The 22,201-nt window shown below is 40.9% G+C and overlaps 1 protein-coding gene across 11 annotated transcripts in view; it reads right to left on the reverse strand.

The window, feature by feature from the left end:
* The window catches only part of DPF3 (double PHD fingers 3), a 210,376-nt gene that overhangs the window by 1,669 nt on the left and 186,506 nt on the right, over positions 1–22,201 (reverse strand). Inside the window, exons 9-13 of one of the 11 annotated variants that reach the window (XR_002103954.1) lie at positions 20,056–20,168; positions 18,754–18,835; positions 17,506–17,698; positions 13,382–13,490; positions 1,056–2,406 (exon numbers count right to left, since the gene is read on the reverse strand). Coding sequence is in view for 2 of the 11 variants with exons in the window: in XM_019551349.1 (XP_019406894.1) it covers positions 17,628–17,698; positions 18,754–18,835; positions 20,056–20,168 (266 nt within the window). In the remaining 9 variants the exon portion in view is untranslated. The other 10 variants (XR_002103951.1, XR_002103953.1, XR_002103952.1 and 7 more) reach the window with 10 other exon arrangements.

Here is a 22,201-nt window from a genome sequence, read left to right on the forward strand (position 1 = left end):
CTCACACACACACACACACACACACACACACACACCACCTCCCCCACAAAAGACACCAGGGCTTTTCACATTAGAAAACTGGGATGGAGAATCAAAGGGCATTTCCAGGCAGGTCAGATCAAAACAAAACCATACACATACACACATAGTGTAACAATACAGTCACTTTAGAGTTTTTAAAAAAGGCCCACAATTTTTAGGGGAAAGTAGAGAAAATAACATAAAGAGCTATTCTTACAAAAATGCACTGCTTCCCTCACCTGTAATCCCTAGCCGCCAGAGTAAAGCCTACACTGTGAGCACATCTACACATGCACCCCACTGCGCAGTTGGTACCATGCAGTCATTTAGTACTTGCTAAAGCAAGTACTAAATGACTGTGCAGTACCCACCGGTACTATGCAGTCCTGGCAGCAAACAGAGATGCACCCAGTATTCTGTAAAGTCCAATTAGGCCCCACACAGGCCAGCAACAGACAATTAGGAGGTACTGTATATAGCTGAAAAAGGAAAGAAATTAGAGGGAACTAACAAATTGATATTTTTTTCTACTCTTGGAGATGTGAACATCTTTCAATATGCTTGTAACAAAAGGGAGAGGAATCTAAAATGTAGGGTTCCCAAGGCTCTATAGTCCCATGTAACCTACCACCAAAGCATATGCCAAGGGGGAGCTTTTGGGCTTTTGTACACACCACAAAATTGGCTTTTAAAGCCGCTTAAATGCCCTTTTGCACTGCTTTAATGGTGTGGCTGTTTACACTGTCACCGGTGTATTGCACATTAAATGACTTTGGGATGTAGCAGAATAAAACACCACCTACCTTAACCATGGAGGGAAGCACTGGCCCTCATGCAGTCCAGGGGCTGGTTGCAGGCAGCCCATGCAGGCAGCCCGACAGCAGCCTGTGCAGGCAGGCTCCACTGAAGGAAAAAAAAAAGTGGCAAGCTTGATCTTTTTTTTTCCCTCCCTGGAGCCTGCCTGCCTGAGCTGCATGGAGGCCCAGTGCTTTCCTCCGTAGCTGTGGGGGCGGGGGGGAGGACAGTGTTTCCCTCAATGGCTGCAGTGCCCCAAGACTGCCCGGACCGGGTGCCTGTGGGCAGGTAGCACCTGGGGGAGGAGCACCCTGCTCCATCATGGTGGGAAGCACCATCCCCCCTGCAGCTCCAGGACTGCTTGGTCCACTACTGGCCACTGGAGAGGCAAGTCAGGATTGGATCTGACCCTTGTATATATGCCACAGGGGTTTACTTCAGTTTAATTCTCCCTAAATTGAAGCGGTGTTTTTAAAAATCCACCACTACAGTTTAAAGAGAATTAAACCAAAGTAAACCCCCATGGCATGTACAAACTGCCTTTTTCCCTAAAGTAGTGACTTGGAATGTGTGGTTCCATCATATTTTCACTTGCTCCATCCATGTGGGACATATCCCCCTCCCTCTACATGGCATTCTGCATTTAGCTGGGGATTAACAGGACAAGAAACTTCATCTGAGGCTGTAGTATTTTTCCAACAAAGCTTTGTGAAAAACAGTTGTTCCCTCTGCATCACCTTTCCCTTGAAAACCAAAAGCTCTGGGGACTTTCAATTGCTACCAGGCCAAGATTCCCTCATAGGATATCTTGACTGGCATTAGATTATCTTAGTAAGAAGCCCCAGGGTCTAGCTATGCCATGGTAGAATCGACTCCCCTACATAGCCACAAAATCCAAATGTATATCAACAAACATTTCCAGTTTGAAGCAGGAGAGCAAAAGAAAAAATGTCTTCTGCTACTGAAGCCCATACAACTACTTTTGGAGAAGAGGTTTCTGGAAAATGGGGTGTCACCAACATGCCGAAAGTTAGAAAGCTTCCTCAGGCCCATCCATTTTTCAGGATGACCTAAATTGCCTTTCTTTGTTAAACATTATGGATCTTGTCTTCTTTCACCCATTTTAGCTTGGCACCACAGTTAACACATTAAGAGAGATTTCAATAGAGTCACCATGTTCCGATAATTTCACTTAGTACAGTAAAAAAGATCAGGGTTTCTCAACCTGGGGATAGACCTCTGACCATCTTCGTATTTCATGTTGTGTAATGTGAGAGGAATGATGTGGGGTCCCCTAGGATGGTCCTACTATGGAAAAGGGCATTATAAGTTTGGAAAAGGGTAAGAACGTCCATTTAAAAAACCACAAGAGTAAACGGTGACAGAATACTCCTTGCTACTTCCACTTTTTGACTAACTCAAACTAAAATCTCTTCCACCTCAGTTCAGTTTATCATGCAGAGTGGTGCAGAAGAAAGAGAACCTTTTCTCTCTCAGATGCTGGGATAAGGGATGAATGTCCCTTCTCAATATTGTCCAGCCACCTGCCTTTGCTTGGCCCATGCCCTTTTTGAAAACAATTCTTCTTCCCTAAAGGGATAAGGGTAGAAAAGACTACATAACTATAAACACATTTCCAGAGTAAGGTGCTAGGAGACTGGACATATTTACTGCTCTACTTTTTAAATAAATAAAGTATTATACATTTAGTGTTGATTGAACTCCTCAATTCACAAAACAGATGCAAGTAACTCAGGTTTCCCTTCAGTCTTAACCTGGGGATTAAAAATAGCTCAGTCTTTACTGTCATTTAGTTGCTGGCCTCTCTACTAAGAACATCAACACAAGAGCCAACTCATGCCAACTGTTTCTGCAATACTGACACTTTTCCACTGCGAATGACAGTAGGAATGCCTACTTATTGCATACAGGACACCAAGCAGCTATCAGCAGCATCCAGTCACTGCTTATATTTTCTAGGCCAGAAGTGACCTAGAGGTAAAAGTCCCTATACCCTAAGCCTTACAGCCAGCTAATAGAGGATGAGGAAGGACTAGGAAAGTGTGCTGACCTAATGTCAGTAATTTCGTATGCAGCTACCAAGTCAAGAAACAGAACCAAGATTTCTTCATAATGTGGGATGGGGACCTGCATGTTACGGTACATAAAGTAAATAAGAGGATTCACCTACAACAGTCAAGTATATTACTGGCCTCAGTCAAACTCTTCTTATACAAGAAAGAGTATTTAAGGCTTAGCTTCACCCTAAAATGTGTGTATAGAATGAGTGTATGTCTAACAGGCCAAATTGTACCTTCATGATTTTTATAGGATGTTTATTCAGTTTTCTGGTAAAAGAAACTGTATTTTTCCCCATCTCCCCTGTCTACAAATGCAGCCTGGGCTAAGAGTCAAGCTTGGTGCATTTCTCACAAGTAACGGAGTTTCTGAAAGCAAAATTAAAAGACATTTTTCCAACTCTATTGTCTTCAGACTGCTTTGTGCCTTCTGTGACACCTATACAACCCTATTAGCCCTCAGTAGTTTGCAAAGATGCTTCTGTGGGCAATCTGAAAAGATGTCCATTGTTACTGATGACCTAATCTGGCCTGTGGAACTTTTCTTACTCGTGGTGCAAGACTGAAAAACCCCAAATTGCCTGTCAGAGCTCAGATGGTAAAATATTTTTTTAAGTTGCCAACCAAGAGATTTTAACATGGAAATTAGTAAGATGAAGTGAATATGGAACTCACGGTTCTTTTAAAGAGTTGCTTTTAAAGATGGAAGCATGTTTTCAACCAGGGCCCAGCTATGAAACAGAATCACTGGGTGCCTGTAGATGTTCAGTGATGCTGCTCCAACAACCCATATTTACAGCACATTGGATCAGACTTGACTGAGTCTGCTGGAGCATGCTAATTAGCGCACTGTAGCAGCCTCCACATCTCGTGTATTTATCATCCCCGTGCTTCAAAATGGGGATGGGGGTGCTTTAACTAAAGCTCATCAAATGAGATTTAGTTAAAGTGTCCCCTGCCCCCATTTTGAAGCACGGGACCTTGAATACACACAATGCTGCAGGCGCTCTCAGAGCTGCTCTCATTAAACTCCCCTCCCCCCACTTTCCGCCCCCAGAGCATGTGTAAAAATGCCCACCGGGTGCATCTACATGTGACACTACATTGCTGTAGCACAGGGGAGGGCAATTATTTCGGGCAGAGGGCCACTTATTGACTTTTGGCAAGCCAACATGACATGAACCAGGGGCAGATAAATACTAATTTTCTAAATTTTTAGGGGCCCAGTGGGCCGGATAGAATGGCCTGGCAGGCCGCATCCCGCCCGCAGGCCACACTTTTCCAACCACTACAGCATAGCAACATGCTCTCTCGGTATAGCGAGTTGCTATGGCAACATAGCGGCTAAAAATAATGGTGTGCAGCAGGCACAGTGCAGTATGGGCTGTTACTGCGCTGTCCAAAAGGCAGTACTACATGATAATGCAGTAACAACGGCAACATAGGGACACGTGTAAACACACCAACCACGTTTAAAAGAAGTCAAAGGTCCATTGAAACCTAAGAGTGCATTGGCTAGTAGGGCTAAGACACACCAGCTTCTGTAGCCAATGGCATATAAGGAAACAATATGATTAGCACCACATCCAACTGCTTTGACTCCCAATCTGAATGACCAGGTTTCCATTTACAGTCACCTGGGGAGCAACCATTAGCTTGAGTCTAAAATGAAGCTTAAGTTCATACCTCTGGAGCTATAGCAATATCCTGTAACCACTCTGCCACTACACCCTACTCAGTCAATGTAGGGCTCCAAAATTTTGTGCTGCAGAAAAGTAACAGAAAAACTTTTAAACTCTACTTTTAATAAAAATTACTTCTTTCATTTCATCCTCAGTAACATGTTAATTTTAAAAAGAATTTAGGAAACTATATAGTACAAGGAGGTCAGGATTTTTTTCTGCTGCCATGATACTGTAAGGCTAAAACCATCCCTTTCAATAAAATTGTCCAAAGCATTGAAGTTTATCATATTGTTTCTTAAATGTCTTAGTCAGGTTCTATATACATGATAGTATTTTTTTATTTTAGTGTTCTATACTAACTGACCAAGATACTAAAGGATCCTTCTTGTAAATGCTGCATTTTAACAATTACTACAGAACCCTGTACTATGTTCTTATAAAGGAAGAGGGCTCTGTCACAGAAAGAAAGGTGGCCTTGTGGTTAGGGCATGAGATTGGAAGTCAGGAGACAATGGGGTGCTTAGTGAATCCCTTAATCCTTCTGCACTGCAATTTCCCCATCTGTGAAATGGGTGTCACTCTTCTATACCTCGTGCAAGTTAATGTGAGCTTTGATTAACGTATCTACAATACTCAACACGCTCATGAGAAGCATGAAAGAATGCTTCCAGATATGGAACCAGAGTTTTGTCTATGTGATACATTGAAAAATGTTGGGAGGGTTGTTACTAGAAAATATCTTGGCTTCCTTATTGCAGTAGCCATGTTGGATATAATTTCATACTGGGTCAACCTGACCATACCCCCCAGCTGTAGCATCTGGATAAAACTCTGGCAGCAGAAATATCAGGGGAGGAGATTGCAACTTTGTTTGAATTGTCTATAAAATGGTTGGTTCTAAGTTAACCTGTTCTAACTGTAACAATTACAAGGAAAATCCTATTATGAATGTGTCAGTGAAAACATCTGCTCACTGGGCAGCTACTGTTGCAGAGTGTCCACAAGGTAAAGCAGTATAAAAAGAAGGACAGAAATAATACTGAGAATATTTTAATGCCACGGTGCAAACCAATGACACACCACAACTTCAAATACTGTTCACTTCACCTCACCCTGGCTCAAAAAAGCTATCACTAAAATGGAGTTACTTCAGGGGACAAAAATTATTAGGGGAATGGAAAGTTATCGTTTGAAGAGAGACTGAAAAGTTGGGGACTGTTTAGAATGGAGATGGATAAGAGAAGGCATGTTACAGGTGCATTAAAAATAATGATATAGACAAGTAGATCAGGTATTTCTATTCAGCCTTTCTCCTCATATTAAAACAAGGAGACATCCTGTGAAAATGAAAGGTAATGCATTTAAAATAGAAAAGCCAACCCCTAACTTCCTGGTATTAGACAATGTCCCTCAGGGTAGTTTATTTCTTAAGTATCTATTACAGGAATTATTGACTCTTTTTTTTTGAGGCATCTGCTGGTGCCACTGTCAGAGAGAGGATTCTAGATTAGATGGATAACTGATTCATCAGGCATATCAACACCTATTTTCTCATGCATGTACAGCACCTTCAACTGTAAGGAAAACCAACATGAGGTAGTAAGTATAGGTTTAATGTCTAAAGCACCTAAATTACTGAATAGGTCACAAATATACCAGTACTTTAAGCTTCGTCTCTTTAAAACATAGGGCTAGAGCTTCAGTTCTGCCAAAATTAGTGGAGTTGTACCTGTTGCACCAGTAAAGGATCTAAATCATAGATCAAATTCCTTTTAATGTATTTGCCATTGGCTTGTATCAATAATGCCTCCCTATCTCCTCCACTGGATTTTAAAACTACATCCAAATAGCATAGAAACACTGCTATAGGAGGTAATACTTTGTCCCATTATCCCAAAATGCTGTTACACTTTTAATGAGGACAGTTAGGACCTTTCCCTATTCTTCTTCCTCGTTCATAGTAAAGTAATGTTCGTATAAACCTCTAAGTCTGTTTCCGCTTTAAATAAGTACTACAAAACTGTATGTACCGTAATGAGCAGTAATCAGTAAATTGGAGTATTTCTGGATAATTAATGGAGTACCTATAAAAAAACTGAAAAGGGTTAGAACATCAAAACAGTTTCCAATATGCTGTGCCATACTGTCAAAAAGGATTTAGCCTGTTTCTCCTTTTCCACTGTGAAAAAGAAGTTTGTGTCATTACTAGTTTAAGGGCCAATAATAATAAGCCAGATTCAGTTTCCCAATTTTGGCTGTTTCTGTCTGGTGTCTTAACTTGTACCCATCACTAATTATGAGAGAAGGACAATAGTTCAAGTAGCCAGCTGCCATTGCCTTGCTCATGCTGGAAGAGCACGAGCAGACATGGGAAAGGTCTCTGAGGGCATGTTTACACGAGACGTTTACTGTGTAGCTGCCTAATTAGCTCCACAGTAAATGTCTCAGCATCTACACATGCAATCCTATTAGGCCACAGTAAACTATAAACTCCACTGCAGGTTAGTACATGTAAATACAAATACTATCCTGTGGCAGAGTTTTTTACTTCACAGCAGCATATATGTAGACACTGACACAGCTGGCTGGGGCACAAGGGTGGCGCTTCAGATCCAGGACTGCCTGCTGGCTAGCTCCACACTGGAGCACTCTTGTGCCCCAACCAGCCCCTCCACAGCATGTTGAGCTGGGTTAGAGCAGCCCCAGGCTGGCAAGCTGACCCCCAAGTCTCCTGCTAGCCAGGGCTACTCCAATCCAGCACAGTGTGCTGCAGTTCTGGGCGCACATTAAAACATGGTGCCTGGGAGCAATAAACTCTGGAGCGATATGTGCTGGAGTTTATTGCTGTGCATTAATAGACTGTATAGATGTGCCCTGAGTGTCTCTGCTTCTTTCACAGGCCTTCATACCCAAAAGCTTGTCTATATCCCTCCCAGCTCAGCAGTTGATCCAATCAAAGATATCACCCACAAAAATCCTTGTCTCTTGCATTTTTCCTGGACCATCATGCCTACAACATCTTCCCAACTCTACCACAAGTAACAGAGAAAACATTTATTTTAGAGGACACCTCCTTACAGCTGATCACCTGATCTTGTCTGGTAAGCCTTCTGTTGTCATCAGTTAATGAAACAGCACAAGAATGAGCCAGCATGTTAACATGACACATTAAACAAAGCTGAGCCTCCCCTTCCAGCAGCAAGTCACTAAACTGCTGCTTACTGTTCCCAGGAGCATGTGCAATGCTGCTGACCCTATCTGTGACACTGTTGGAAACATAAAGACATAAACAAAGGGGAGCCATGCTTGGCTTTTCCTGCAGTAGAAAGACAGTACAGTGCAATGCCATCTGGAGAGGAAGGCTGAGCTGGAATGTTTCCCCCCTCATTTTTAAAGAGTATTTTAAGAGTATAAATACAGAGTATATGAACTCTCAATACTGATGAACTCAATATCTGAATTTCAGCCACTCCAAAGTAAAGGATGCCATAGTAAAATGAATCTTTTGAACACATGTATTTTTAGGGGTATTTATTGAGAGCTGATGTTTTGGTCTGGTTTGGGACCACCTTTGTTACTGGGTTGCCCAGTTTTTAAGAATTTCAGTAAGGTTTTAGTTTAAGAGAAGGAAAAGAGCTATGACAACAGGGCTTAGGACAGCGCTCCTCAACAAAATTTGAATGGGGTTGGCCTTTGGAAATTCCTGACTGACTGTTGCCTTTCTATAAGAACATAGGAGCAAGAGAAATGAAAGAGTGAGGAAAGAACTTACCCATTTGTTGTGTTTCTGGGGAAAGCTATGAAAGATAGGGTATGTCTGGGGATAGGTTATCTTCTATTTGACACTCATCCAGTTTGAAGAAAACCAAAATCCTGATTTTCATTACTACAGACACACAGCCATTCCCTCCTGTTAGCTAACAATTTAAAATCCCTTTCATATAGACAAAAAAAAATCCCCCCAGTATGATATTTGCTGAGAATGTGCAGGTGAGATAGAAGCTAACACTGTTATATTGGTACCAGACAAAGAAAATTTCTCACAGGACGTGGAAAGGTGAATAACCTGAAATGGACTTTGTCAGCATTATCAGTCACTTAGACTTTGGAGAAGAATCTGAACTACAGTCCTCTGGAAAAGATGGAGTCCAGCTCTTGATTCACTGGAGATGTAAAGCCTAAAATCCGTTTCAGTGAACCGAGACAAGAGTGGGTCTGGACCAAGTGAAAGACTGTAAGGATGTCAAGATGTGAAAAAGGCTACAATCAGAAAGGTATGAAATATTGCTTAATGCTGAGTTTATAAGACCTGTGGGAGGCTGTATGGAGATGAAAAAAGTAGTTTTTGTGTTCCAAAATAGCAGTAAGGGTGAATATTTTAAATGCACTAGTGAATAATATAACAATACTTCTACCCAAGGACCTGAAAACACATTAAAACATTAATGAGTTTGTGACCTGATTTTCTAAGGTTCACTTCTGTAAAATTAAGGCATAAGCCCTGCAGAAAACCCCTTCTGCTGCCATGATACTAAGTGTTATTGTCTCCATTTTACAGCTAGTTCAAGTGAGCCACAGTAAACTCCCATGACTTACAAAGACCAAATAGGAATTCACCAAGAGAGATGGGGATATAGCACAACTCCTTTACCACTCAGTCCTGTGCATAGCCTCCCTCTCCCAACACTCACCTCTCCATATTCTCCCACCACATGGTTCACCTAATATAAGTGAGCACACATTCCTCTTAGGATACCAGCTGATTGTTTTCAATCATGCCCTTTCAGTTTTTCCATTAATTAACAACCAGGGAGAAAACCTGCTCATTCTTGCTTATGGTAAGTAGCACCCTACTATCCGAGCTATTGACATTAACGGGCCTGTGCTTGTGGTGACTGGTTAGCAGTGAAAATGAGGTTTTCACCATCTGTCCCTAAATGAAAGTCCTTGTGCTAATCGAAATGTTCCTGAGGGACAATGTGCTGTTATGATAATCCTGACAGGGACATATTTGGGGGCTGATGTTGCTTATGGGACAGTTCCCTGGGGAGCAGGAAGATCTGCTTCTCTAAAGGACATAAACTCCCATCCACTCCAACAAAATTGAGTTTATCTTATATAAACCAGACTAGGGTTGGTGCGTGCCCTCAAAAGCCACTTAACTAGCTGCCTGGGCTGGAGGTCATTATTAGTAATTATATCATCACTGAAGATGGATTTGGCTGCCTGCCAGTCCCAGCTCCTGTCCTTCTCTGACCAGAATGAGGAAACATAGCCAATCAACAAAAGCTATTTATTTCGTTTGCAGGGAAGGACATTGACTGATCAGCATGAAACTCCTGGAATGCCACCTGAATCTCATCACTGTGTCCAGTGTCACTGACTTGAGTTGCTCGATTTTCACGTGGTAAGAGGGGAAAGCATCATAGGTAGCTAGAGGGTAGTTCTTCTCGATTTTCAAATGTGACTTGGTTTCACAATAGTAAACATTAATACTTCACATCCATTTAGTATTTGTCATAGGTCTTAAAGCACTTTGCACAAATAGGTAAAAATTACTTTCTCTACCTTATACATTGAGGAAACTGGGACACAAAGAGGTTGAGTGATTTGTTAAGATCAGACAGGTCAGAGCTGAAATTGACCCTGTATTTCCTGACTACAGCAGGAAACAATAAAATATCTACCCCTTCTGGTTGTGATTAAACATCTGAAGTAATCTTTCAGTACAGCTGACTTTCTTATTCTGCAATTAGAAAGAATCAATAGCACTACAAGGTGGAACTTCTCCCATTCAGTTCAGTTATTCATGAACTGAAGCCTAATGATGACAATTAAAATGTAAACATTACCATCTATTACACTGCAAGTCATTTTAGCATAGGCATTGCAGTTGGGGACTGTGGGCAGAGATTTCAAAGAGTACATTACATTTCTTGTCATTGTTAGGGACCGTGATTCTAGTAGAGGAGACAAAATCTCTACCTAGCATAACTTGTTGACAAACCAGTGGACGTAGAGTATGTACATGTGGGTATATGGAGGTGTGAGTATGAGAACACCCCCATACTGAAGTGAAATAAAATTGGCTCCCCCTGTCTTTTAGTATTTGGTTGTGAGAACTTCTGTGATGTTAACTATGAAAACACTGGACACGGAAAAGATTTTCATGAAATTATGTTGCCTTCCCCATTCCTATTGCTTCGCCCTTGCTCGCTACTTAGATCCCAAGTTTGACTCCTTAAGGGCTAGAGGATGCATACCTCATCTCACCAACAATTTGAATAAATAATCATAGGAGCTGAGGATGGGAAAGGTTTGTTTTTATATTTGTAATTTGGTAGCATTGGGGCAGCTCTGACTCACTGTTCTGAACACTGTACTGCTATATATCTCAACAGAGGTCCTTGAACCAAAGAGCTTACATCCCAAGCAGATGATCAGGCACAACAGGTGGATACAACAAACAGACAGGGGGAGCACCAGATACCACTGAGTGCCTCTCCAAGCAGCCTTCCACCCTCTATAGGCCACTGAAACTGCTTTCTCCAGAATTTCAGGACAAATATACTACCCTCTTCAAATTATTAGCTTCCTTTTGTTCAGTTAATCATGATCTTCTTGCCATCTTGTCCTCCTTCATTTTTATTTAGTTTACACCCAAGCCAGATGCAAGGTTCTTCCCACTAGTATGTACTCTGTCATTCGTCCAGACTAGTTTTTAATGTGTGGAAAAAAAACAGCTCCTTCCACTTCTCCCTTAAAAGACTATTTTCTAGACCTATAGATCTCAGTGCCTGCTGATTAGGCACACAGACATGTTGCTCTAAGGGCATTTTTCTGTTATCCAATTCAACACAAATTCATAAAATACTTTTGTCTTCCGACAACTGCAGATAAAATGATTCCCAGGGCCACATGGGATATTTTTGTGCTCAAAGGATATGGACCCTGGAGCAGTGACAGGCTTAATTAATATTTCTTTCTACAGTCACCCTCTTCTTTCCTCCAATTTGACCCCTTTCAAAAAACAAGCAGTAGGTGTAGAGAACCCACAACAGCCTCACAATGATGTGCTGTACAGGAAATGCTTTTGTTGAGTCAGACTTTAATAAACCCTTTTCAAACTGCAGAAAAGAAGACAAGGAATAGCAGTTTAAAAGCTACATGGAGTAATATTTAGTTCATATGAATGCAGCTAAACAGTGGCTTTTTTTCCTAACTTAAGACCCATTCTTGAGCCATTCTCCAACACAGTTATGGAAGAGTGATACCCCAACCAGATCAGCAATCAACCAGATGCTGGTAAGTGGGCATCCCTGGTCAGTTCAGATTACTGAGTAAGTACACGGCTATGCTTCAACATCTCTAGAAAGCAGTACACAATCTCAGACCGGGGACCCAACATTTGAGATACCCCAGACTAATAGACACTTTTGAAAAAGTTGGCATTGACCTCTGTGCCTCCATTTTCCATGAGAAACCACAGGAGCCATTTGTTATTTTGAGATAAAACTCACTCTCTAAAAAGCACTTGCAGATTTTCATATGTAAGGTGCTATGAAAGCACAAAGGCATTTTGCTGTTAGGAAGGTAAAATCATTGGCAAAAGGAAGAGCAACTAACCTTCAACAACCACGTAAAGTTGTTGGAAAGAATGCAAAGTACTCCTATTCTTTGTGAAAGGGAGGGAAAAAATCAGCAGCTCATTTTTCTTCCTTAGAAACTATTAATTATTTTCAGGCCCTGCACCAAAGGGGAAGAGCTGGAAGTTAATGTCCCATGATCAGAGGGGAAAAAATGCTTAATGCACAGCATCAAGGCTATTGCCGAGCAGCCACTGTGAAATCCAAACCCTGCTACCACCACATTATTTTACACCTCTTCCTGGCTTCAAATAGCAATAGAAATTTCCCTCCCAACCCAATGAAGTGTGGTTCTAGTCAGACACAGGAATGTGTACAAATGACATTATGAGATGCCATATTTATTTTCTCTGCTTCCAGATTAAAAGGGATTCATTAAAAGCCAAGTTGTGGGTTTTGTTTTTCTTTTCTTTTTTCTTGTCATTGCTGTGAACTCAGGCTTGGATATCAAAAGTAAGCCACTGGCAATGGTGTTGATTCTTTGAGGCAGAATGGGATACAGCTCATGTTTCTGTAGCTATATTAGAACTGAAAGGCTAACATGGAGAGAGAGGTATTGATGTGCATTCCTAATAGTAAATTAAGCACATTAATGTGGCAATGCACAGTGTCAAAGAGAAAGGAACTGTTTAGATGCAGTCTTTTTTTCTGATCCTGTGCTTTGACTCATTGATGCTCTCATTCCAGGTAGGATGCTACAAACCTGCAGCAACTGCCTACCCTCTGCATCTCTTCTTGGAATCAGATGATACATTGTGGAAAACAGAGCCAGACAGGATGAGGCCATGACCAAGCTGCCTGGGAGATGTGTTGAACTGATTGATAGTCCTCCCTAGAAGGATACTTGTGTTGGGAAGCTGAAGTACCAGGATGATAATTTTTGCAATTTGCAACATCCTGCACCCTTATTTCCTATAATTGCAGTCTGTGGGCTAAAAAAGAAATGGGGGGGAGGGTTAAATTTGTGAGCATTTAAGTAAATATGTTCTAAGTCTATTATGTATTGTGTAGACAAGGCTTGTATCTTCACAGAACCCATCAACCAGCTAATGTGTTTTCATAATAAAACCAGGAGGAACAACTGCCTCATTTGGTCTGACATCCTGCATAACACCAGTCATAGAATTTCACCCAGTTATTCTTATGTTTGACTCACTCAATTTGATTAAAGCTTGTCTTCCAGAGATGTATCTAGTCACAAGCTGAAGGCTTCAAGAGAGGCAGAAACCACCATTTCCATTAGCAGTTTGTTCTTTCCAAAGGGACTCAATTAACAAAAAAATGTATTATATTCTACTCGTATCAAATATTGTCAACAAACTCACATAACTGAATGCCCACAATGTCACATAAGAGAGTAACTGGAGAAACGTCTTTACTGGATAAGTCACTGTTGCAAAAAGTGCTTGACAATCTCAACAATTCAGATTAGCAAAACAAGGTTATTTAATTCGGACTGGAATAGCAGTGAGGACAAGGCAACTTGAGATTGTTTTCCTTAGTAAGTCAGTTCAAGTCTATATCCTCGTGCTGCTGTGCCAAATTAAAATCCAAGTTGCCTAGTCTTCACTGAAGAACACACCTGTATTTTTCCTGCAGTACAGATGTACCCCTATACTATAAGCTTTCACTTTTAATACTTTCATTTAGGTTTTTTACAGCCTTTAAGAGCTACAGTCTTCTGAAACAGGCAAACAAATAGAGCGAGAATTTAATGGTGCCAGCTTGAATGACAGACATTTATTAAGGATGCAAAATGTTCCTCCTCGCCATGACAAGGAGTGGCATGAAGTCAGAGTCCCTGAAATGTTTTCCTGAAAGATCTTGATTATATGTTGTTTCATATGCTGCCTAATTAGGGGCTGTTTCTATAAAGAAGTTTGCACCAATGACAGTGCAGTAGGGAAGTGAATCCAAAAGTTAGAACTTGAATCAGGGCTCAAGTGTTCTAATCCCATTTCTACTTTTTGTGACATGGGCTCTCTGCTGCCTCTGTAAAACAGATACAGTATTACTTCCAGAGTGGTTATTGTGCCACTGTAAAGAACTTCAGGATGTGCACAGCTCTACAGCTATGCTAAAAGTTATTACAGAGTAAAATGTATCAACTTCTTGCCTTAGCATAAGGCAGAAGAGGGGAATTGTTTGGTGCAGGAACTTCTGAATGGTGAAGTGGCAGCGTTGGAGCTAACCTGCTGCTAGAAGTTAGCTGGAACTGTCTGTGCACATAGAGATGTGAGAGTAAAGCCGCAGAGAATGAAATGTAACCAGACCATGACAAGCAAGGTCCTATTAAGCTTAACTCACATGGTAAAGAATATTTTGCAATTTAAGATCTAATGATTTATCCTTTGGTCACACCTCATTAATGATGAAACTTCAGCACCACTATTAATAAACATTTCCAAAAGGAAAAGATCATCCTCACTGCAGAATAGTTGTGGGAGGAGAAGATATGCTGTAAAATGCCTTAAAGCCACAGAAAGTGAAATGGGGTGTGAATGTGGATTCTGGAATATAGCTAATTAACACTGTCTCGGTCACATCGACATACATAGGGTGCAGAAGTAGTAAAAACAATCAGTTCCATTAATGCTTTGTTCAGAGGGACCTAAAGTGCAGCTGACAGGCCAAACAGGCAGCAAGGAGTCTCAGGAGGTGGTCTGCTGCAGCAGTCTTCCCCAAAGCACAGGCTGGTGATAGCATAGCTAAACAGCTCCACATTTTTATTGCTGTTTAGCAAAAACAACAGGCAATTTCTAATCGTCTCTCAAAGCAGATACAAGTCCAAGCAAATATGAAGATTATGGACCTCTTGTGACAGAAGCATGCAAGATGTGGCCTTCCTGCTTCTGACAGGGTGCCAACACAGTACTCCCTAGTAGAAAGTTTGGGCACCCTATGCTTATTCCAGCATGCTCCATCTCTGGTGCAGATCTAGGATAACTGCCGAGGGAAAACGAAGGTGATATGCATAGGAGGAAAATGACAGCTTCTCTCACTCCCTCCCCAGGAGATTCTAACAGATGGCACAAGGGAGCAGAACAGACAGGCTAGGGCAGCTCAGAGAATTGCATGAAACCATGGGGATGAGCAGTTGGAAATGCTTCAGCATGCTGCCCAACGGGGTTGGAAGAAGGATGGCTCATTTACCATTTTTAAAAAGGTTCTGTTTAGAGAATGTATATGCAGTGGCTGAGGCAGCCAGGTCACGTAATATATGGCTGCAGTGGCTTCTATCTTACCCTTCTAATGCATGACACACACCAAAGGGTGTCTGCACTCTCTCAAAACACTGTTGACTGGTTTTGAGCTTAGGCTATGTTCTCCCACAAAAACTAATGGATCAAATCAATCCTGGGTAAAAATAATGCAGCTCTACCAGGAGTACCTTAGGTCCAACATGACTAGAAATAGTGTTCCCGTGTTATCCTGGAATTTAGAGACAGTTTTAGGGGGGCTGAAACGCTTCTCTTTAGGTTTGTGTATACAATATGATAGCTTTGAGTGTAAATCTCTGAAAGCAAAAACATAAAACTGAGTAGCCTATGTACAGTGCCCAACCTGATAGAAGTGCAAAAAGTTTAAAAGAAGAGAGTAAGTGTGTGTGTGTCTGTGTGTGTAAAATGGAGAAATACAGGTTAGAGAGAGTGTGCGTGTAAAATGGAGAAATACAAAAAAGCTGTACAATTTATTTCAGTTCAATAATTTAAGGTGTTATTAGTAAGATAGAGAAGGACTCATCTTTTAGATCATGTTCTTTTAAATGTTTGTGGAGATGGTATTGCAGAAAGGCTTCAATTTATATGGATTTTCCAAATACAATCTTGTCTGTCCTTACCTATTTGTATAAGCAACCCGAGTCACTCATGCTGCTTGGGATGCTCACCAATCTATACAACATTCCTATTCTTATGCCAGCTTTTTAATCGTTTTATAAATGTATTTTACATATCACGTACAGATAAAGACCATTCTTGAACACTCAACAGATTCATAAGTAATATGTTTACAGTCTTATGGGGACACTTGGAATACACCTTAAATTACTGAAATGAGAGATTGCTAACAAAAACAAGCAAGGTTTTTCTTTTTTTTTTAATCTCCATTTCATTTAGCTTGGACAATAAAACTAAATTGGTCAGATTCCTTTCCTGATCCTGAGAAATTAATTCATTCTATTTAAGTATGATAAACCATAAAGGATTGTTCAATTAAAATAAAGCTGTTTTTATTTACCCCTCACTAAAAAGGGTGAGTTTTGGAGGAGGAACAAATAGTGTATTTGCCAAAAAATATAGTTGTGGAGGTAGGAAAGCAAAACTGTTTGCAAATTTAACTTGTATTTGACAAGTAGTTTGAAAGTGTTTAGAACACAGCTTTCAACTTTGGGTTGACAGAAAACATGTTCATTTAGAAAAATGCCAACATTTAATTTAAAAGCATTAAAAACCCACAATAAAATGTTTTGTTTGATTCCAGAGTATTTTTTTTTTCAGTTCAGAAAGAAACTAGAAAGATTTTCATTTTGAGTTGATTCAAAAAGAGGGTTTTTCTCCCCAAAATGTTAATCTTAGACAGCAAAACAAAAAAATCAGGTTTGTGCAGAGAGGTACTTCTTCACCTCATTATAGACAAAACAAAATTATTGGCCTGAACTATTTAACAACTTCACTCCAGGATTTCTCCCTGTATATTATAAGAAATTAGATGCGGTGGAATATGTATGTGTGTATACATGTATTGCATTCTTTTCTGAGTTACACTAAAATCAAAATTCTAAAGTCAGCACAATCAAAAGGTTATACCCAGCAAAGAAACTGTCACACAGGGAATCTGAGGTCAGTGACAACATGCTTATATTATTCATGACTCAGGAAGAACAGAAATAAAGCCACCTTCAAAGCCGGCCTAGGTATACAATGTAGTTGCAGTAAAGAGGTTTCCAGTCAAGTCCATGAAGTCTCATAATTTCTAATACCCCAACCACAGCACCTCATCAGTAATTGTTTGGGAGATAGGTTGCTATTTCTTTCTTTTAAAAGAAGACCAAACAAAGAGCACAAGGCCACACAAAATGGACTCCTCAATGTCAATATAACAATTTCTCCCCGTAATATAATGCATGTGAGCCTATTACAGTACAGCAGCAACCATGCATGGCAGTGAAAAGATTTCATTGAAAGGAGGATTGAAAAAAGCAGACATGTTCCTTCTAGTAGAACCCAGGAGGTACTGTATTAGTGAAACCTACTCTTCGACAGTAAATTCTGTAGATACCTCTTCTTATGTTTGAGTGTCCATTCTCTTTGATGTGTGTTGTGTCTTTGTGTTCTGGATGGAAAAACGTGTGCTGGTACCACAAGTCAAAGAGCAAACTGCAGCTTGATTGATGGAACCCCTCAGGCCTGGAAGCCAAAAGCTGATGCTCTCTCTCTGAGTAGCTCCCGGCACAAATGACAACTCCAGCTCCCTGTGAATAAAGAATTCAATCTCACATGCACTGTATTAACTCTATATGCTTCAACTGCACACTAGGGATGGCTGCAATGCAAGAGTAGCTATTCTCAGCCCCTGAAGCTGGTAGTGTGTTTCTAAATCAAATACAACATTATTCCTTTCCCAACAATTCTATTTATCCAGACCACCCAAAAATTTTTAGCCAATTATCATGTGCATCTCCACAATAGCTTTTGAATTTGATACCCTAAACCACCACCTCCTGATTAAACAATAAATTTGGTTATTTCTTCAATTTCCAAAGTTTTTCTCTATTGGGTTGATTTCCTCTCTATTGAAGTTTGAATAAATGAAACAGCCACGTATTTAAGTTATAAATCATAATTATATGACCTATTTCTAATTATTCTTGCCTTATCCCTTTTGAAAATTCCAGTGCCCTCCAATCAAATCTTTCCTTCTTCTACATCAGGCTTGTCCAATATACAGCCGGCAGGCTGCCATGCGGCCCACCAAGCCATTTTCTGTGGCCCGTGGTGCTGCGACAGGAAATGGAAGTAAAAGCTGTTTACTTTTGTTCCCACCCCTTGTCCCTCCCCCAGCCCCTCAGCAGCTTCCTAATGGCTGCTAAAAGGCTAGGGAAGGGACAAGGTTCCCACACGCACCGCGTGAGCTTGACATTGCTGACACAGTGTGGCTCCTCCCCTCTCCCACATTGCAGGGTTTCCGTTCCTAGCCCCTCCCCTCCCTTCCTCATTTGCATGCCGGCCCCACCATAGCTACTGTGCAGTACGAGCACACACATGTAGATGCATGGCTGTACTGCTCAGTAATTTTCGGTGCATGTGTTACTGAACAGTAACAGTGTACGTGTAGATACACCCTCTGTCTCAGACCTTCCAAAAAGAATTTTGTCTTCCTTCAGGCTGGGATCTTTGCCTTTGCTGCACTGATGAATGACTAGTTCCCATGTCTTTGACCCACCTCAACTGAGACCAGATTTTGGAATTCCCTCCCTTTCCCATGGACCTTTTTATGTCTCTCAATGTAGACTGCCAAGTCTGGTACCTTCTGGGGGCTCAAAGACGGGTGGGTTTAAACAGTACATATGATAGCCACGGTCACAGTCATCACAGAAGAGCAGCTGGTCCTGATGCAGGATTGGTGAAGAGAAGGATAAAGCGGGGGGAAAAAGAAAACATTATAGATTAGTCAATTGTTGAGGTGGAAACATAAGTATTTTGTAATCAGCAGTGCATAGTTTTGAACGCATAGTTCGAGCAAAAATAATATAGGGAACATAAATCTATTCACAGAACATCACATTTCTGCTTCCATAATTGATCACCATGGGCACTCACACATATGCAAGAAGGCTGCTCCGACATGTAAATCCAGTTGGTCAGAGCAGATTCAATTAATCTGGAACGCAGAAATTAATGCATTCCAGCAGCCTCCAGCATCACGTGTATCACTGTCCACATGCTGAAAAATGGTGATGGGGCACTTTGAACTAAAACTGATCAAACAAGCTTTAGTTCAAAGCACCCCGCCACCATTTTTTCAGTGCAGGGACACTGATACACGTGATGCTGGGGTGCTTTTAATTAGTGCGGCTCACTAATCAAAGCATCCCCCTCCCCGCCTCCCAGAGCACATCTATAAATGCCCATTGTTCTTAATTGGCCCTAGTGTCCCTTCCTAGTCTTATCTGTGTCGTGCAAAGAAACTTGGAGTTTCTAACTGGAAAATCTCTCTGAACACGACAAATCTGCTACTATATGACTGGAGTCCCCAGCAAGAATAAATAAATGGAAATACTCTGAATCTTACTCCACACAATCTGAGACTAACCTTCCCCACATAGTGGTGCTATTCCCTGGTGTCACCTACTCTGGATCTTACCATCTTCTCACAACACTTCTTTCCTCAAAACTGAAAAGAACAAATTTGGAAACACCATCTGTTTAGTGAATGAGGTCTGTTCAGTGGACCATGTGGACCACTTCTGGGTCATTACCAATTCCAGCCAAGAACACAATATTGAAATAGATTGCCCTATTATGGATTTTTATAACATGATCTTCTGGCCACAGTCCAGTTTCTGCTGAAATGGTTTCCAAATTGTGGTTACCAACATCTTAAGTGGTCCTTTAAGGCAGCCAGGATGATCTTACACAGAAGTACCTAGAAGCTGTTCTTTCCAGATCAGGGCTGAGGGAAATTGGAGAACCAGTAGCAGAAGCAGAGTGACCCACTTCTGCTACCAATATACTTAATATTCTGCAGCAAAACAGAAAACACCCTTTAGGTCAGTACTTGCAGTAGCTTCACCAGTACTAATTTTCATAAAAAGATAAATAAACTCACATCATTCTCAGAGGTCCCACAAAGGCTGCAGGATTTACACTCAATGCATTGCCACTGATAGGTTTTGACAGCCTCAGTCATGTTTGTGGTGAACTGCAGGCAGGTTGGGTGTCCTGGGGGAAATTAAAAATGACTGTAATGATTCAGTTTTACTTTTATTAGCATTAACTGTTATTAAATTTGGGGACAAAACGCACATGGACATGGACTGATCACAACATGGGCTGCAACTAACAGATACCAAAGAGGAAAGCAGGCATTAACCCTTTCGCTGCCGGGCACAAGAAAAATAAGATTCAACCCCACCCATTTTCCCATCGGCAAAGCAGTTTTTTTCAGAGCTCTTAAAAATGTTCTTTGAAAGAAAATGAGAGAAAGGAAGAAATCAGAAACATTCCCAATTTCAGAGAGAACCCATCCATCTCAATAGAAATTGGACTAGGTTTCAATTGGCAGTTTAATTCAACCTGATTAAAGGACCTGGTTTGAAAGGAGATTTTATTCCCATTTCAAAGCTTCCCTTCCTAGTGACCAAAGAGCTACAAATAGAGGAGCAATTCGAAAACTTAGCTGGAGAAAGAGGAGCAGAACATAGAGAAGGGGAAAGAAGCAGTATTGTGTTTTTAAGAGCTCTGTGCTACTAAAATTGGTTGGCACAGAAGAAACCAAATTGCACCGCTAACCTTCCAGGATCAAAAGAAAAGAACCCCAACAACTCCCAAAACAAACTAAACAAAAGGAATAAAGAAGGGAAAGCTAGCAGAACAGTCACATCTAATTGGGAAGGACAAATCGCCGGAGTTTACAACCCCACCCCTACATGCGTGTCGACTCCAGCTTTGCAAAACAGCAGTACCACAGTAGCAGGGTCAGCAAAGGGCTTTCTGGAGGGGAAAAATACAAACAAACAAACAAACAAACCAAAGGTAGGATCAGTGTTCCTTCTGCAAAACAAAATGAGAAAAAACACCACTGAAATCAAGTACTGTACCCCCAAATCACCCTTCAAGACAGTTTAAGCCACCTGGAGTTACACAAAGTCCTTCTTCTCAGGTAACAAACATTTTCCATCTCTGACATGCACTAGTATTAATAAGCTGCATAGTGCGTGGGGAAAGGTGGACTATAAACATACTTGTATACGTGTACAGATACATTCACGTCTATTGAATGCTAGTTCTAGACACTGGTAAAAATATAAAAAGTGTTCCTTTTTGTATGTCTATTATTATTGGACAGCTATAACTAGGGAGGAAAAAATTCTTTTAATTTCACTGGTGTGGAAATATTTTTAAGAGGATCAAAGTACAAAAGTGAAAGACACTTGGCTAGTAAGAAAAATAAGGCTGGAAATGGCTACAATTGGCATGTGTATAGGAGTGTTCTTTTCATCACCAAATCCCTCAGTGGTGTGCGTTTCTGTTATACTTTCCTATCACTGCCATGTAATATTTGGAAATTTTTGTGTTTTCTAGTCTGCTAAGTAAATGGTTTCTGAGAATTGATGGGTACTTAAGTAATAATGTTAGAGAATATAAACAAATGTCATCAATTGCTGTGAGAAAGATTTGGGTTTTCTGGTTATTCCAATGTGGTATTGGCATGAGAACTATGGACGTCTAGTAGCAAAACAGATTTTCATAAGTTAACAAAGAAATAGTAAAGAAGAGGAAATACAAAAGGAAGGAGGGATCAGCATTAGAACCGGTCAATTTTATACTCTTGATCATTCAGAAAAGTGATGGATCCAGACAAAAACCCTCCAGTTTTTGGAGCATTTGAATGTAGCACAGGGCTACATTCAAAGGATATCAATCTGTGTAATGGAGCAAACCCAAGAATCCTGAAGTCTGAGAATCCAGAAACAGACTTTCTGATATGCGCCCATCTTTAGTTCAGAGCAACTCAAATGATTCTTGCTGTTACAGGACCCTTAGAACCTGACATGACACTAGATTGTTTCCTCCAGGGTTGACTCCCAGCCAAAACAGAGCTTCATTTTAATGTCAGGACACTGAAGAAACACTCCGCACTATGCAGAAGGGAAAATTACATTGGAACAGAAACTAATGGACTTCCAAAAAAAAAAAAAGATGCAGAGTGCTGAACTCAAAGAAGGCCGTTCAAACAAAGGAGCACCGTTCTG

This window comes from Crocodylus porosus, unplaced genomic scaffold, assembly GCF_001723895.1.
Source record: "Crocodylus porosus isolate Cpor-Errol unplaced genomic scaffold, CroPor_comp1, whole genome shotgun sequence".
Taxonomy (NCBI): domain Eukaryota; kingdom Metazoa; phylum Chordata; order Crocodylia; family Crocodylidae; genus Crocodylus; species Crocodylus porosus.